This window comes from Thamnophis sirtalis, unplaced genomic scaffold, assembly GCF_051295495.1.
Source record: "Thamnophis sirtalis isolate CommonGarterSnake01/CBP01778 unplaced genomic scaffold, rThaSir2_p1.2 scaffold_1, whole genome shotgun sequence".
Lineage (NCBI taxonomy): Eukaryota > Metazoa > Chordata > Lepidosauria > Squamata > Natricidae > Thamnophis > Thamnophis sirtalis.
This window is the reverse complement of record NW_028261381.1, coordinates 155,779,386-155,794,903: the sequence shown is the minus strand read 5'-3', so window position 1 is coordinate 155,794,903 and position 15,518 is coordinate 155,779,386. Positions and strand designations below refer to the sequence as shown.

The window sequence follows — 15,518 nt, the reverse complement described above, 5'->3', positions numbered from 1 at the left end:
GGAAAATCACTGCCCTTCAGTCTCCTTGCCAGGAGCAACTGTCTGGAATACATGTGGGTAATATCCCATCCTCTCCTTATCTAGAGAGGTTCCAAGGAATCAATCTATTCATCAGTTCCTTGGTCTTTGTCCCAGTTATTTGTTCCACTTTTGCAGAGTTATTTTCAGTTTAACATTGTCCCCAGAAATTTCAGGAACAATTTTTCCTGAACTCCAATGACTACTAGAAATTCAACACTTTATGTATAAAATACACAACAGCAAATCATGGTACAGGAAAACTATATATACTGTTTTAATAGTTAACATTCTCCAGAAATATTAAATTCTAAAAAAATAAGCTGCCCACGTTTGGCATTTCAGAATATCATTCTTTTTCCTTCTTCAAATCTATCTTTAGTCTTCTTTGCTTTCTCAAATTGTCTTTTTCTGAAGTTCCAGATACACAGGGAAAAATTCTCTAAGTGGGTATAAATCCAGTAAAAAAACAATTCCATCTTTCTTGTATCCATCCAATTGGTCACTATTATATTCTTCTTACTGACTTTCACCTAGTGGCAATTCAATTCTAGCAGTCATCAAGAACATAAAACCATTTTCCTTTTCCTTTACCTTAACAATATCCTTTGTGTAACCCAACAAAGATATTAATAGTTTTAATCACATTCTGTAATACCCTTTAACTGTTTTAATGGCTCTTTGCCATAATATTTAACATTCAACAATGCTTTATCATCTGTGAATACCATCTACTCTGTTATCTTCTGCAGCATCAACACAGTAGAGTCCTTTACTTTATTTAAAGAACTGCATAATTATTTTCCTAAAGTAATTTGACAACAGAGAGCCAGTGTGGCCTAGCAGTTAAGTTGCTGATCCAGACTCTGACTCTGGGCCAATGACTTTCCCTCAGCCCAACCTACCTTAAATGATTGCTGTTATGGGGAACATGCCTCTTTCCACAAAATGCCCTGAGCTCTTGGAAAAATCTTTAATTTTTTTTGTTTGAGACCTTTGTACTTAATTTGCCAACAATTACATTATTTTGTAAGAGACCGCCTTCTGCCGATTACCTCCCACAGACCCATTCGATCCCACAGATTAGGCCTCCTCCGTATTCCATCTGCCAGCCAATGTCGGCTGGCGACTACTCGGAGGAGGGCCTTCTCTGTGGCTGCCCCAGCCCTTTGGAACGAGCTCCCCGTGGAGATTCGGACCCTCTCCACCCTTCAGGCCTTCCGGACGGCCGTGAAGGCCTGGCTGTCCCAGCAAGCCTGGGGTTGAGTTCCCCCCCCCCGCTACTCGAATTTGCTGTGTCTGTTGTGCTTTTAAACTGTTTGTATTGTCTGATTGTCTTTGTCTTACTTTTTGTAATTTCCCCTCCCTTGGCTTTGTTCAGCCACCCTGAGTCCCTTCGGGGAATAGGGCGGCCTACAAATTGAATAAAATCCAAATCCAAATCCAATTTTATTTCATCAAGTATTGTATACTTATACACTTAAGAAGGTATCATGCCATAGTGCAATGAATCATATAGGTAACTTGATAGAAAAAGTTTCTATTCTATAACCGACAAAGTATAAAAAGAAAAAAAATGAGAATAGAAAAAAGCTGAGGAATAAAAAAAATAGTTCGATAATGCATACTAGACAATTGTGGTTATTGTTGGGAATGAAAATAAAAAATATATTAAGTTATTTTAAACAGATTCTTTAATCTCTAGTGCTCTGCCTAGCCTCCATCCCAAGATACCAGAAAGCCTCTCAATTCTGATTTAGGACAAAATGAATGAACTGAAAAAAAGAAGATGTGAAGATGTGTGTGTATGTGTATGAGAGAGAGTGTGTCTGTTTGTAAGTGTGTGTGTGTGTGTGTGTGTGTGTGTGTGTGTGTGTGTGTGTGTGTGTGAGAGAGAGAGAGAGAGAGAGAGAGAGAGAGAAATGTCAAGCTCTATAGAGAAATGCCCCAATGTAAGTGAAACCTATACGAGCAACTTCTATTCTGAAATTAATCCTAAACTTTCCACAATTGTGGACAATTGTCACAAATAAATTAAATGTGAATAAAATCACTAAAAAGGGAAAGCTAAAGCAACAGAATGAACCACTTTACAAGCAGATGAGCGGAGGGGAGGGGAATCTAGCTGATGAAACAGGAGTTACAGAATGCAATTCAGCTAAGGTTTGTTATTCAAATAAAAAGAACTCCCTGGAAGCCTGAAAGGAACCGGTGAGGGCAAAAGGCAACCTTTGGAAGGGTTCAATTGGTGTTACTATCATAACAGTCTGTCTCTTTGACTTGCTTGCCTTGCTTTCAGAAGGAGGAGAAAATTCTTGAAATAAAATCTTAGCAATCCATCAGCTTTTCATGAATTATTATAGAGTCTTTGGGTCCTACACCATAACATTTATCTTTATAAAAGATAAATATAAAAACATCTTTATGTTTCATTTTCCTGAAATCAATTTATTTGTATCCCACTTTTATTATTTTCACATACATCCCAAGGCAGTGAACATATCAAACCCATCTTCCTCCTATTTTCCTCACAACTTCTAAGAGGTGGGTTGTGCTGAGAGTGACTGGCCCAAAGACACCCAGATGGCTTTTGTGGCTAAGGCAGAACCTGAACTCACAGCCTCCTGCTTTCTAGCCTAATGTCTTAACCACTAGACCAAACTGGCTCTCTCTATTATAATATTATAGAACGTTACAGATACCCTTCTGTATCTGCAAACCTAGAAGCAGCAAAAACAATTTTCTATGAACTTTCACAAGGGGCAACAGCTTATGGAAAATATTGTCACGATCAGCAATAGCAAGCAAGCCAGATAAAGGCCTGGGGTAAAATAGCAAAAACTTGTACCTCAAGATTACCATACCTTGGTAGTATTTTATCAGGAAATCGGTGGGTCTGAATATGAGCAGCTATTCCTGTTTTTTTGGCTTGTTCAAACAAAGCTATTAGGTTATGGGAGTAGAGCTGGAATGTTTTCCCTATAACACAAGATGATATTTGATCTGTGTCAGATTTACATATCAAACTGATATTGCAAAAACAAATAAACGAACAAGTAAAAGGAGAAGGAAAATTATAGAGCAGAAAAGATTACCTTCTAAAAGGATAGCCCCCAAGTATCCATAGGTCCAAGCAAATTGCAGAATGAAAGGGAAAAAATTAAAGAGAGATGATTTTCACAGATTTACCAAAAGTTTAAATTCAGTACACTGAAACTTTCCACCCCCGTCTCTTTTTGAGACATTTCTTCAGCAATATACATACCTGAGAGTGACATTAAAGTGTTGTTGATAACATACAGCCATGTGCACCGCCGTGGGAACAACTAAGAAAAAGGAGTAGAAAAAGCTTCAATGGTGAAATTGGGGGAAAAGGCAATTTGATTCTAGAGCTCTTTGAATTCCAGGAAATACAATTCTTGGGCAAACAAAATTATCCTTTATGGTTACCCAGAATGCAAACACACAGGGAGACCTTCAACTCTCTTCAACCTGATCTAATATCAATACCACTGTGGATAATTTGGAGCAGTATTACTTGGAGGTAATCCCTTTGTATTCAACGACATTTATTGCTAGATAAATAAAAGCATTTATCAAATATTTGCTTTGTCAATACCATTTCAGAATTCCATGCCACTCACATTTCAATACTTTTCATCCATATGTTTATCTCTATCTACCTCCCTCCAGAGGTTTTAAGATAACTCATAATTCATATTGCAAAATTGAATACCAGGGACCCCAAATCAAAGAGGCTGAAAAAGCAGGAACAATAAAAGAAAATTGTGGTAGATTAAAAATATTAGGAACAATTGGTAAAGCAATCAAGAGTACTTTCCAATCACACCGCACTTAGAGAAGAGATGCATTTTCCTTAGAAAAATAGATTTAGTTCAATCATATGCAAATCTTTTTCAGGTCTAGAATATTATGGATCTTAAGTGAGGCCACATTCTAAAAAGTGGAGGGATCCAGAAAAATATGTAACTTTTTGTTTAATTTAATTAGAACTAAATATCAAATTGCATCAAATGCAGTATGACATTGTATAATTACTGCCTATGCTTTTCATATATTTTTCCTTTGGTCACAACTAACATCTTCGATCTAATTCAGCAGCAGCCACAAGGAGGGGTGAGAGAAGTCAAGATGTATGCATGTCCAAACAAAGCCCCATATCTTTATTATTATTATTATTATTATTATTATTGTTTAAATTCATTGGCTACCTTACTCCAGTAGACTTGGGGTGGCATACAAAACCAGGGGAAACATAGAAACAGCTAAAAATATTGAATCACAAGCAGCCCAGACTAAAATAATTAATACCAAAACAGCAAAACAAAACAGGGGCCACTGAACAAATAAACATCAACCCTGGGCCTGGGACCAGAGCCACATAGGAGCAATCTGGGCCAGGCCACATGCCTATGCAGCCAAGGCCTCTGCCAAAGTGCCTGGTGGATCCTCTGGAAAAATTCTAAGCCCCAACAGAGTCCACCAGTCACCTCGGACAAGCCAGCTGAATTCTGTGTGTTGGGTGTGTGTATGAGACACATATAAATATGGGGCGGAGCTTCCATCATGTGCTCTCCTGACCTTTTGGATTCTCCCTTTGTAGACATGCTAGAAACAATGGCAATTTCTGAATTATCTTTGCCTATGTCACACATTTTGGTTCAGATGACTGCAAAGCTGAAAAAGTATCTCTGACCCTTTGCTGAATGTACAACAGTCTAGAACAGGGGTATCAAACTCAAGGCCTGGGGGCAGGATCCGTCCCACAGGTTGCTTAGATCTGGTCTGTGGGGCCAGCCTGGAAATGCAAAGGACCGACTTGTGGTGCCTCTGCCAGCGAAAATGGAACGTACAGTCCTCCCAAGCTCCGTTTTTGCTAGCAGAAGGTTGCAGGAGGCCATCATAGCCAAAAATGGAGCTGGGAGCCTGTTTTCACTGGCAGAGCGCTAGGGCTACCACAGGTACCACCGACACAAGTGATGTCAAGCTGGCCATGCCCACCTTGGCCACCCACCCACCCAAGGTCAAATACAATCCTGATGCAGCCCTCAATGAAATTGATTTTGACACCCATGGTCTAGAGGATAGGAAAAACATTTCTTCTTCAATCCAAAACAAATCCCAAACTACCACAGAGAAGTGATACAAAATACCACCCAGCCTGCTTGCCCACATCCATGACATTCTTAATTTCCCACTTGAGAAACAAGCAGCACTTTTTACCCGAGTCTCTCCCTCCATAGCACTTACCTGCTCCATGGTTGCTTCATGCAGCTCATTGAGATTCAGCGTGTAAATACCCTCTTCAGTCCCAAATATAATATACTGATCTGTAATACAATGGAAAGACAAACTGATTTAGCCTCACAAGTTGGGAAAAAAATGAAAGTAACAAAGGATCTCAAATTTGCACATATAAATCAACTTTTTACCTTTGGTGTCCGGGTGTATCCATGATGTGGCACAATTGATCTTCAAAGGGCAGCCATCAAATACTTTTGAAAAGCACGCTCCCATCTAGAATAGCATTAGTAAACAAAATACATTCCAATTTAACAACATGAGAAGTTCCTATTCCTTCCATTTGTCTAGATTGGTATAGGTTTTCCTGCATGAGCAGGGTTTGGACTAGAAGACCTCCAAGGTCCCTTCTAACTCTTGTTATTCTGTTGTTCTGACCATTATTACTACCTTCAACTGGTATAAACAATGGCCAGTCAATCTCTGAAGTGAGAGAAATAAAAAAAATGGAATGAATCCTGAACTACTGTGTGGAACTTCAATATCATGCAGAGATTTTATATCTAACAATTCCTTTGTAATGGGAGGATGTCTGTTTCTATCTAACCCCCCCCCCCCCCAAAAAAAAATTGTAATTTGGAAAGGCATGGAACAATGATGAGGGTTAGTTAGCTTCTATTTTTAAATACTTGTTTCAGTGGCCCCATAAAAGACACGAAAGCTTTATCTATATTAGTTCTAGTTTAAGAGATGGATTTGTTCCATTAGCCAGTTAAGATCTCACGGTGAGACCAAAGAAGGGGTGAAATTCAATTTTTTTTTACTATTGGTTCTGTGGCTTGGTGAGTGTGGCTTGGTGGGCATGGCAGGGAAAGAATACTGCAAAATCTCCATTCCCATCCCACTCCAGGGGAAGGATACTGCAAAATGTCAATTCCCACCCCACTCTGGGGCCAGCCAGAGGTGGCATTTGCTGGTTCTCTGAACTCGAAATTTCCACTACCAGTTCTCCAGAACCTGTCAGAACCTGCTGGATTTCACTCCTGGGCCAAAGTCTCACAACCTTCACTCTTATGCATGATCCCCAATCACAAAAATGAGCAGGGCAGAGGTGGTATTCAGCAGGTTCTGACAAGTTATGAAGAACCGGTAGCAGAAATTTTGAGTAGTTTGGAGAACCGGTAAATACCACCTCTGACTGGCTGCCGCCCCCATATATTCTCTGCCTCCCGAGCTCCAGCTGATCGAGAGGGAATGGGGATTTTGCAGTAACCTTCCCCTGCCACGCCCACAGAACCGGCAGTATAAAAAAAAATTGAATCCCATCACTGGAGCACAGGTGAGGGCATACACCTTTTTGAAAAATTCCATGCTCATTAAGAGAAGGATGGAGGCTAGGAGCCAAAGGATGGGAAGAAAACAATTTGTACTGGGGGGGAAAGGGTGTACATGAAACAAAGTTAAAAATTTAACAGCAGAACAATATCAACACACCTTCAATTTAACTTACCAGCACTTTTGGCGTTGGTGGAAGGCCATTGATCGCTGGCTTCTGTCAAGAATAATAGCAAAAGGCCAAATTTGAATTCAATCTGAAATATTTCTAACATGCCTTAGTAGGCGGGAAAAAAATACTGTCAATGAATGAATCAGAATGTTCTGACCTTTTATTTATGGGATTGCTTAATAGATAAATTTGCATGTGTATTAGGATATTCTGCCAAGATAGGCACTCTTAGGGTGCTTTTATGTTTGGTATATGTCAACAATGAAAGTGTTTTCTTGGCAGAATTCCTCCTTACAGAGAGATTCTCGTGCCAGGCAAATTGCTTTTATCCTCCGGAAAAGTATGATCTGTGAATGTTTTTGAAGGGTTTAATTTGAGCCTTAGTGAACTGCTGCTTGCTAGAGCATGCTAAATGGAATATTCTTTTAAGCATTTATTTAAAATATTTTCACTAAAGTAAAATATTTGTTAGTAAATGGATTTTTTTTTAAAAAAAATGGCTTCCAGGATTTTTGGAATGTTGAGTTGCAACAATTGGAGAAAGAGCTATGAAGGTGCTATGTAAGCAGAGGAGGGTTCAAGTCCCCCTTAATGCCAAAGCCTCAGTGGGTGGCTTTGGGTCAGCCACTCTCAGTCCCACTTACTTTACAGAACTGTCACTGTGGGGATAAAATGAAGGGGAGCCCTATATAAGTTGCCTTCAGTGATTGGAGGAAAGATAGGTTGAGGAAAGGTAAGAGTTACCATTAAAACCTGGAATGAGTGGGATGCATCAGTGGAGGAGGGATAGTGCCACTGCTTGTCATGGCTTCCTTTCCAGGCCTTCAGATTTGTAGCTAGTGCTAAATATCTGGGAAAGAAGAGGCCCGCTCATTGACTTGGACCATCTTCTCAACCTAGAACTTTCCAGCTGAGTTAGGATGACAATTCTCAGAATTCCCATCAACACAGCCAATAACCTTCACAGACAATTTCAGGCTGAGAAAGATTTCTCAAATCTTGTACTATTCTGGAACATGTGTGTGTGTGTGTGTACAGAAGGGAGAGTGCCACAGCAAACAGAGAGTTTTCAAGGATGGAAAAAATAATTCTTTCCTTGCTTGCATTTCAGCCACTTCTTCCCCCACCCAAGTGCCCCCCCCCTTAGGTATTAAACTCCCCACCTTTTATTATTTTTATATATAACTCAAGTGGTGAACATATTTAGTACTCCTACCTCCTCCCATTTTCCTCACAACAACCACCCTACGTGGAGAATCGGGCTAAGAGAGAGGGACTGGCCTAAAGTCACCCAGTCGACTTTCATGCTTTAACATGGGCCTAGAACTCAGTGTTTCCCAATTTCTAGTCTGATGCCTTAACCAAGCCAAACTGTCTCCTTTTTCTTGCCTGTCCCCCTGTAAGCACTGACGAGCAGGAAAGCACAGATTGAACCAGTGATCAAAAGTGCTTTTTCATGGTATCAAACAGCAATTAAAGTGTCCACACTGCAGAGTAAAAGATGTAAATGCCCACCAGGAATTCCCGTTTCTCCTTTTTCCGTGGCAGCTGCGGTATATGTCCCAATCCCTCGGCGTTTTCCTCAAGATGCTTCGTCACAGTGTCCCCATTGCCTAAACAGCCGAATTGTAAATAGGAGTAAGCCCCACATGAAGAAAAAATAATCTGAATCGACTAATGGGCAGAGGACAATGATACCCTTCCCTCTGTCCCAGGACTGGAGAGCTAGGGTGAAACATTCACCAGTGTTCCAGGGGATAAAGGGCCACTGGGAATCTGCATCCCATCACCCAGGAAGATTTTCATGTCAATGGGGAGATTAACTGAATGGTAGTCATGAGCCCCAGAAGTGGCAGCTATTGCTCTGCAAAGCTACGTTTTTCCTCCTTGATAGTCTGCTGGGGCCAAGAGATACAAGGCAACGATACAAAGAGGGAAGGATCAGGCTTTTCCTTTTTCTTCAGACCTTCCTCCATTTTTTACACATTATTCCTATTTTATGGCTTATGCTGTAGTTTTCGTGAGTCTCCTGTTTCTCAGTGGGAAGTAATCATGCTGCCAATCGTTTCTATCATGAATGAAAAGGATTCCAGGGGCACCAAAGAGAGGTTTGGAGGCTTCCGCCTGCAGGAAAAGTAGTTTTTTTGATATTCTACTGTTCTCGGGAAATGAATAAGGAATTTTCAAGGGTTTATTTTTTCATGCCATATAGTGAAATTTGGGGTGGGTGACAGAAATCGTAGAAGACAAAATTTCCACCCAGCTCTTCTCCTAAAGCCTGAAAATTAGCTACGAACACGTGATTATGGTTGAATCAAGTGTTTTTGTATTTAGTAATACTGTGACCTGACTGTCACATTTTAAAAGACTCTGACTTAAAATTTAAGTTCTTCTGCATTACGATGCAAACTCTTTTAAACATTGCAATGTAAAGAAGGCGTACTACATGGCGAAGTAAAAATATTCCTACTGACGAATAATGCATTGAGATATCCACCCAAAAGTACCACAGAGAACGATATAGTACCACCTTTCCTCTCTTTTCATTCTGAATATTTTCAAGGTAGTTGTAGCCTGTATCTGAGCATACAGAAGTTGAATTTGCAAACTTTCTGCAAAGATCTCCTTTAGTATTTGTTTCATCTTACATATTTCGGGAGGTCCTGATGAAAATGAATGAACCATGAAGCTAAGAGAACTTTGCATACACTGTTGAGCATGGCAGAAGTAACCCTCATTCAAGGAACAATGTTAGTTACCCAAATCAGTGTATCTGGCTGTGAGGAGACCAGGGCTGCTGACACTGCTGCTGATGCCAAATACAGAGGGTTCCATCTGAGGTCCACAAACAGGTATGCTTTGCCTCCGGTGGCCTGGTGAGGCTTGATTTTGGAAATCGGGACAATACTTGATCGTCTGGGACTTCTCATTATCCACGAAAATTTCTTCCAATCGAGGCTAAAGCAGAAACATAAAGCATAAATGTTACTATCTATTCCTGAAGACCAAACCTAGCCTGCTCCCTCTTTCCCATGCCTGCGCTTCCCTTTATCCCCGATGTTTCTCCAAAATGACCTCTCCGGCATATTAAGATTAAGATTTAGTTTATTTGTATACCGCCCTTCTCCGGGAGGGACTCAGCGCAGCGAACAACTCAAAAGGGGAAAAGGGGATACAAACACAATACACGTAATTAAAATACACAAGAGTCATACAGCCATACAAGTCGAGAGGGGAGGGGAACTCATCAACCCCAGGCCTGCCGGCACAGCCAGGTTTTGACGGCTTTCTGGAAGGCCTGGAGAGAGGTGAGGGTCCGAATCTCCGCGGGGAGTTCATTCCAAAGGTATGGTGTGAACAGAATGAACAGAACCTCTACACCATACCTTTAAGTTACTCTTCAATACCACAATGTTTAGCATTTTACCCAGAAAAAGAACACGTAATATTAAACAGCATGAAAACTATGTGACTAGGTAGAGAACAAACACTAGAGAAACAATCCTTGGAAATGTGTGACCAATTGCAATAAAGTGAACAATGGATGGTACTTAAAATCTTACTACTTTTTAGAAAATCTTGTTCCTAAAAAAACTTCCTTGGTGTGCAACTGTTGATTCATGCTTAGGGATATGCAATTACCTTTGGAGGCAGAGGAGGGGGTCCAGCTCTTTTCAACGTTGATCTAAAAAAGTCCAACGAAAGTGTTTATTCCCATCTAATAAGGTAGCAGCATTACTATCAAGAAATCATTATTGCTTGCAATGTCAAAAAAACCTGGTTAGTTGCCCAGCATGGTTAATTTTGCAATGATAGCTTCTTTCTTTCAGATGGAATTATTTGTAAGTAAGCAAGCCAACAGTACTGATGATCAGCAAAATAAAAATACACAAAGATTACCCCTCTGAGATTTCTTTCCCCTTCGTAAATGGGGCTATATCATATACCTGAGAATACTTCAATTCTACCCCCTCCTGCACAAGGTCCCCAAACAAGAAAAGTTATCTCAAATTTCTCTGATGGTCCTCAAGCCTACATCCTACTATACATGTATTGTTCTACTTTTAAAAGTCATCTAGGTCAATATCTGTGAGTGCAACCTATAGCTACAACATCCCTGAGAAGTGGCTTCAACTTAAGTAACTCCAAAGGAGGTCAGTCCATCAAGTCCAATATGACCTGGTCCCAAATAGATTTCTCATAGGACTATATGGAAAATGAAAGAAATGGTTGTACACTACTGTAATCCTTACATCAATACCTGCCTAGGCTGAACTAAGATTAATTTGGTCAACTGCTTCATTGATTTTAAAAAAACTCCACTAGTAATAGCTCTGAATTTGTCATTTATTTTTTTCCCAGCAACTAGGAATTAAACATCAAGAGCCACTTGAAGCTCACACAAGATTTGGCATGTTTTGTTTGCATCTTGATAGACAGTGCAAGGTAATGTTGCAAAATGACAGAGATCACTGTGGGAGGAAAAAAAACCTGTGCATGCTTTCTCAAACATATCTACGGAGATTCTCAGTTAACTAGGTTATGGTTGCCCCAAGGTCCATTTTCAAGAGGCCAATGGATTTTCTTTGTCAGTCCTTCCTTCCTCATCCAAGAAGCAAACAGGAGTGAAGAAGTTCCTTGGATGAGAAGCAAAATATCTTCAAGGAAAAACGAAGAAAGTCCCATTGCCTGTGGAAAAAGAACCTTTGGGTTCCTCAAATACAATGGCTAAGCAATCTGTGAAGTTGTGGTCTTAGGGAACAGCTAATTCCTTAATTGTCATTGCACTGAGTCTGCCATGAAGTGGAACCCCCTTCTAGAATCATCTCTTCTCCTGAGAATCTTTATCTTATAAGACCATGCTGTAAGAAGAACAAGATTGAGTTTCCCGCATCCAACATGATTTCCAATAATGTAGCTTTCTCAGTGTGGAACAAACATAAGCCCTTTTTGGGCCAACAGTTACAGCATCAGGCAGTAAAGATAAAAAGGTCAGTCAGAAAGCACTTACTCCTCAGCATCTTCATGGCCATTACCAAATTTGGTAAGATGTCCCCTAAAAGAAATGTTTACAAAATTAAAAAGGAAGAAAAACATTGTAAATCAAAGTTCAGTTTGAGCGAGTGCGGCTGAAAGGCATCTATTCCTGTGACAGCTGAGAAGGTCAAGTGGCCAAGCTGGCAGAAATTTGCTCTATAGAAAAAGATAACCCATAAAGGAAACCTGGGAGGGGTATAGATTCTGTGTCAATCCAGGATCCACATAACAATTATATCTGAAAGGAAGCTTTGCTCAGAATTTATCTTCCAAGCTTCAAAGGTTGAGAAACAATGGTCTATGACAACCTTCCCCAGGACTGACTCTCTCTGTGTGGGATAGAAACTGCAGGAATTGCATTTGGAGTGTTATCTGGCTGTAGCAAGCTAGTTTTCAAAACACTGAATTCTCCCAATTTAACACTTGTAATTAAGCTTCCTCCACCAATCTTCCCAAGGAGCTCTTGCAAGTTCATGATTTCCTTGGCATCATAAGCTTGTCTCAATTAATAGCTGACTCTACACCTCCAGCAAGAAACATTATTGACCAAAGCTTTGCTCAAAATATCCGCGGACAGAAGAATTTAGGGGGGAAATGTTAATAAGAGTTTGCTATGGTTCTGACGATCCTCCCTCAGAGATGGTTTAACTAATTCAGAAGAGAAGCAACATGTTTGCTGGAAATTGTATTCACTGAAATTCAGATTTAAAGTAAACTCTGTTTACATCAGAATTCTAGCTAGTGAAATGACCCTTTCACAAAAAGCCAAAGCCTAATAAAGTCATAAATCAAAGCTGCATGTTTTCTAGTGAAGTCCAAGAGTGCAAAAAGCTGCTCTGAAGCCAAAACTAAAAAGGCTCATTTTTTATTGCGTGATGGTGACAATATCCAGGATTTCAGGCTTCCAAAACCCCAAGCATTTCCTGTTTATGCTGCTGGGCAGAACACGATCTCCAAGGGAGTGGAAGTTATATTTGCCAAACTGGACATTTGGGGCACTCGTATTCTACTTTATCACTGCAGCTGATGAATGCGTTAACACCTGGCCTTTCAGTTTCTTTGAAGAATTCATTCCATCCGAAGCAACAATGAATGCTAGATATAAACCCAGAAGCTTCTGTTTCCCGCAAGTGCTTTCTTTATCAGTTGCCTGATCCTGGAAGTCACTGCAGGCCAGGCCAGCCCAAAGCAACTAAAAAGACAAAAATGCTCCTATGCAATCAGAGAAAGCCATCAGGCGCCACAAAAATATCATGAGTATTTACAAACCAAAAGGGAAATTCAAAACCACTAGCATTAAAAAGCCCCTTTCCTTCAGTGGGAGAAAAAAAGCTGCACTATAAAGGAATGCGTTTATTCACATGTATTCCAGCTTTCCCTGTATTTTCTTTGGTATAAACCCTGTGTCAAAAGTGGTAAATTCCAAAGGCGTCCCTCTTCACTCTTTGTGATAAAATCAACTGTGATTTTATAATTAGTAAATAATAATTTGCCAGTATTTTTACAATATTGAAAATTTACTAAAAAAATTATAAATTATTATAAAAATATAATTATGGAAAAAAATAGTAAAACTGTAATGTAATGGACTGGCCAAAAGAAGAATGTACTTAAGGAAAGAATGACCACATAAATAGAGGTTATGCTGCAAGACCCAATTCAAGGCAAAATTATGTTACTATGATGAGCTGCTTCTGCCATAGAACTAGTAATTTTCTATTTGCCTGGTGACAAAAGGAACCTAATGGTCCTCAAAGCTCTCCCTTTAACCTGTGAGATCTCAGGTGATCTGTCTAGGATCTACTCTAAACAACAACTTTCCTAGACTAGACCTTCTGGCTACAGGAAAATACAGATGTGCACTAATACTGATATCAGCCTCCCCCAATTTGGTGTGATCTAGAAGTGTTGGACTTACTTTCATAAACCCCACTAGGCTGGGCTGGGCTATCCAAGAGAATGGCAGCAAGTACCTAAACATCTCTTATGAATTGCTCAGAATGTTATGAGGAATTTAAAATTATTTCTCACTCACTCAGGGCTAAGTGTAAAGACAATTGCTGTCTCATAAAAGAAGATGCCCAAAGGGCTAATATACCTTAGCTTTGATCTAAAGAGACAGCAGCAGCTGTATTAAATATACTTGAGGTTGAAAATGCAACCCAGTTTGAGAAACAATTTATATACTCTCCCAATAAATTATTTTTTAAAACTATTAATACTTCTGAAGTTCTTATCCTTTAGAACCTCCAATTGGGCAAACTGCATCAACAGCCGTAGTAACCAAGTGCTTCCAGGCCAATTTTCATAATCTCAGAGCAAAGAAATACAAGTTGAGGCAAACTTCCGACAAATTGGCCATACTGAAAGCAAGGATACGAGCATCCTGTTGCTTAAATGACTGGATCACAAGGCAACCTGTAGGATGATGGACCACAACTACGCCTCCCACCCTTGTGAAGGACACAGATCAGACAGATTTTTCCTTCTCTCTCCCCCCCCTCTCTCCCTCCCCCTCACTCTTATCTATCCATCCATTGATCCACCCACCCACCCATCTATCTATGACACAGAAAATTAATTGGCTAATTCCTTTCTTTTCATTTTGGTGCCACCAGACTCCGAACAACTCTGAATGGCACCAAAACCAATTAAGTAAATAAATGATGCTGAAGATGGGGACAGAAAATCTTCTGAATGGCAAACTATTCTCATTTTCAGGGGGGTTAATAGTAAAGGAGGGACACATCCCTCAAAAAGCTGCCCTTCTTATTACACTGAGCTTGCCAGTCCTCTCAAACTCATACCGAGCAACGTCTCCTACAGTCTCCAATATCTGCTCCCCCCCCACTTTGCTCTCAATAGCCAGATTAGCATGAAAATCCTCGTTATTTATTCACGACAAAGCCATGCAAAACTTACTTGGCACAACCTGCACCATCAGTGAAAGGGCTCCAATGTGAAGCAAAGGGTGCTCCGGCTGGTATTCTCTGCCAATGCATAAAACCACAGATGAATGACTTCCCAAAAGGACCCAATCCCCCCAAAACAAAGATCAGCACTGCTGCAACTGAAATGGAAGCTTTGTAGATACAGTTACAGCCTAGGCAAAACAATTCCCACATTAGACACAGGGCTGGTTTAATTCTGGTCTGGAAAATTCAACAAGGCAAGTATAGTAGGTATCAGGAGGACAAGCCAGGCATCGACCTCACCTAGCCAAAAATAGCTGCCATAATGGTAGAGACTAATAGTTTTAGTCCTCATTTTACATTGATTCTTTCAGCAGCCATTTGAAGTTACGACGGCACTGAACAATGGAACTTATGACAAAGTTGCAGCTGCTGCAACACTTTAGTCATCATAAAATTCAGTCCCACCGGGGAAAGATCTGCATTTACGACCACTTTTTTGTCAACCCTCTACCCATTACCATCAGCTGCCTCCACTGCCTGACCTTGCCATACCTCTACACCACACCACTATTGCAACGGCCGGAGCCTTCTTTTGTAACAACTTATTTGGTGGTGGGATAGTCAGGGCTTTTCCTGCGCTCTGCCCAGGGTTTTCTTTTGTGAAAGAAGAATGGTGTGTGAAAGAAGGTCCCAGCTGTGTCAAAAGAAGCCTTCTAGCCGGGGGCCCTTTTCGTGTGCCAAGCTTTTTTGTGAAAGAAAGCCCTTGACAGGGCACAAAT

General features: G+C 40.4%; 1 protein-coding gene across 1 annotated transcript in view; it reads right to left on the bottom strand.

The window, feature by feature from the left end:
• The window catches only part of MAP4K5 (mitogen-activated protein kinase kinase kinase kinase 5), a 97,663-nt gene that overhangs the window by 13,205 nt on the left and 68,940 nt on the right, over positions 1-15,518 (bottom strand). The window contains exons 16-25 of the mRNA XM_087728781.1: positions 14,747-14,814; positions 11,799-11,843; positions 10,430-10,472; positions 9,547-9,745; positions 8,303-8,400; positions 6,791-6,832; positions 5,472-5,556; positions 5,290-5,369; positions 3,284-3,344; positions 2,883-2,997 (exon numbers count right to left, since the gene is read on the bottom strand). Of these exons, the coding sequence (XP_087584907.1) occupies positions 2,883-2,997; positions 3,284-3,344; positions 5,290-5,369; positions 5,472-5,556; positions 6,791-6,832; positions 8,303-8,400; positions 9,547-9,745; positions 10,430-10,472; positions 11,799-11,843; positions 14,747-14,814 (836 nt within the window). The remainder of the gene's footprint in view (positions 1-2,882; positions 2,998-3,283; positions 3,345-5,289; positions 5,370-5,471; positions 5,557-6,790; positions 6,833-8,302; positions 8,401-9,546; positions 9,746-10,429; positions 10,473-11,798; positions 11,844-14,746; positions 14,815-15,518) is intronic.